Source organism: Rhincodon typus, chromosome 22 (genome assembly GCF_021869965.1).
Source record: "Rhincodon typus isolate 14 chromosome 22, sRhiTyp1.1, whole genome shotgun sequence".
NCBI classification, from domain to species: domain Eukaryota; kingdom Metazoa; phylum Chordata; class Chondrichthyes; order Orectolobiformes; family Rhincodontidae; genus Rhincodon; species Rhincodon typus.
Genome location: NC_063353.1, coordinates 45,404,294 through 45,406,077, shown reverse-complemented (window position 1 = coordinate 45,406,077; position 1,784 = coordinate 45,404,294). Strand labels below are relative to the sequence as shown.

General features: G+C 40.3%; 1 protein-coding gene across 1 annotated transcript in view; it reads right to left on the bottom strand.

Moving 5' to 3' along the window:
- Nucleotides 1-250, bottom strand: part of LOC125485741 (regulator of nonsense transcripts 2-like) — a 39,499-nt gene extending 39,249 nt beyond the window's left edge. Inside the window, exon 1 of the mRNA XM_048610008.1 lies at nucleotides 229-250. Coding sequence (XP_048465965.1) covers nucleotides 229-250 — 22 coding nt within the window. The remainder of the gene's footprint in view (nucleotides 1-228) is intronic.
- Between the last annotated feature and the right edge of the window lie 1,534 nt (nucleotides 251-1,784).

Sequence of the window (1,784 nt, the reverse complement as noted above, 5' to 3'; positions counted from 1 at the left end):
GTAATGAGTGTTTAAGTATTTTTTCTTTCCAAGTATTGCATGGGACTTTCTAGAGGTGAGTGAGATTTCATGTAGATAACACAGCAATTTTTAAAATTGACTTTAATCCTCCCCAGAAAGTAATGTTGTTAAATTATATGACGCAAAGAACTGCAGATGCTGGACATCTGAAACAAAATCAGAAGTTGCTGGAGAAACCCAATAGGATCAATATTATTTAGGACTTACTGTAGGCGAAACACAGATCCATTTTCACATGAATACTGAGCAGTAGATTCTCTTGAGCTCCCACAATGCTCTGATCAAACTACACGCTGTTGTCATGAGTATGATACAAGGAATTATTTGGACAATTGGAAAGGGTGCAGTTAAATAACAAAACTGATCCCCAGAGTCAGAAAATGAATTTTCAGCCATAGGTGCATAAATACTTAATTAGCCTCGGAATGAGACTGAAAACAAAGATCCTACAAGTTAATTCCAATGGGAATTAAATCTTCCATAGATTTTTTTTGTTCAAGAAAGAGCATAGAGTTCAACCTTAGCAAACACTGAGGGAAAAAACGCAATTAACTTGTTATTGACCTTTGTATATTAGGGCATTGCTGTACAGACGATGGCTGTTGTATTGTTGGGTGCAACACGTCAAAGGAGTTGACTTAAGAAAATAACTTTGGTCAAGCTTTTTATCTTGCACTCATCAGGACAATTTGCAAGAAATAGCAATGTAAAGGGAAAACAATATTTCTGCTCCATGAGGAGAGTGTTGATTATTTGACAGGCACATTCTGATTGAAACATTGCCATGGGGAATGTACCAGTTGATGACAACTGACAGTCAATTGCCAGGCTTTGTTTAGAATTCAGACCAGATATGTTGAGTCATAAAGTCGGACAGTATGGAAACAGGCCCTTTTGGCCCAACTGATCCATGCCAATCAGATTTCCTCAACTGAACTAGTCCTATTTGCCTGCAATTGGCCCATATCCCTCTGAACATTTCCAATCCATGTACATGTCCATTCATCTTTTAAATGTTGTAATTATATCCACCTCTACAGCTTCCTCTGGCAGCTCATTCCATATACACACCACCCTCTGTGTGAAAAAGTTGCCCTTCAGGTCCTTTTTAAATCTTTCCCCTCTCACCTTTAAAACTATGCCCTCTGCTTTCGGACTCCTCTGCCCTAGAGAATAGATCTTGGCTATTCACTCTATCCATGCCCCTCATGACTTTCTAAACCTCTTTAAGGTCACCCCTCACTCTTCTACACTCCAGTGAAAAAAGTCCCAGCCTATCAAGCTTCTCGCAACTGAAATCTTCCAGTCTCGGTAACATCCTTATAAATATTTTTTGCACACTTTCCAGTTTAATAACATTCTTCCGCGAGCAGGGTGACCAGAATTGTATGGAATACTCCAAATGTGGCCTTACCAATGTCATGTACAGCTGTAAAATGACATCCCAACTCCTATGCCCAATGCTGTGACCAGTGAAGGCAAGTGTGCAAAATGCTGCCTTCACCACCCTGTCCACTGTGATGCCACTTGCAAGGAACTACATACCTGCACCTGTAGGTCTCTCTCTTCAACAACAATCCCCAGGGCCCTATCATTAACGGTGTACATCCTGCTCTGATTTGTCTTACCAAAATGCAACACCTTACATTTATCTGAATTAAACTCTATCTGCCACTCCTCCACCCACTGGCCCAGTTGATCAAGATCCTGTTGTACTTTTCGATAACCACCTTCACTGTCTACTATGACATCACAATTTTGGT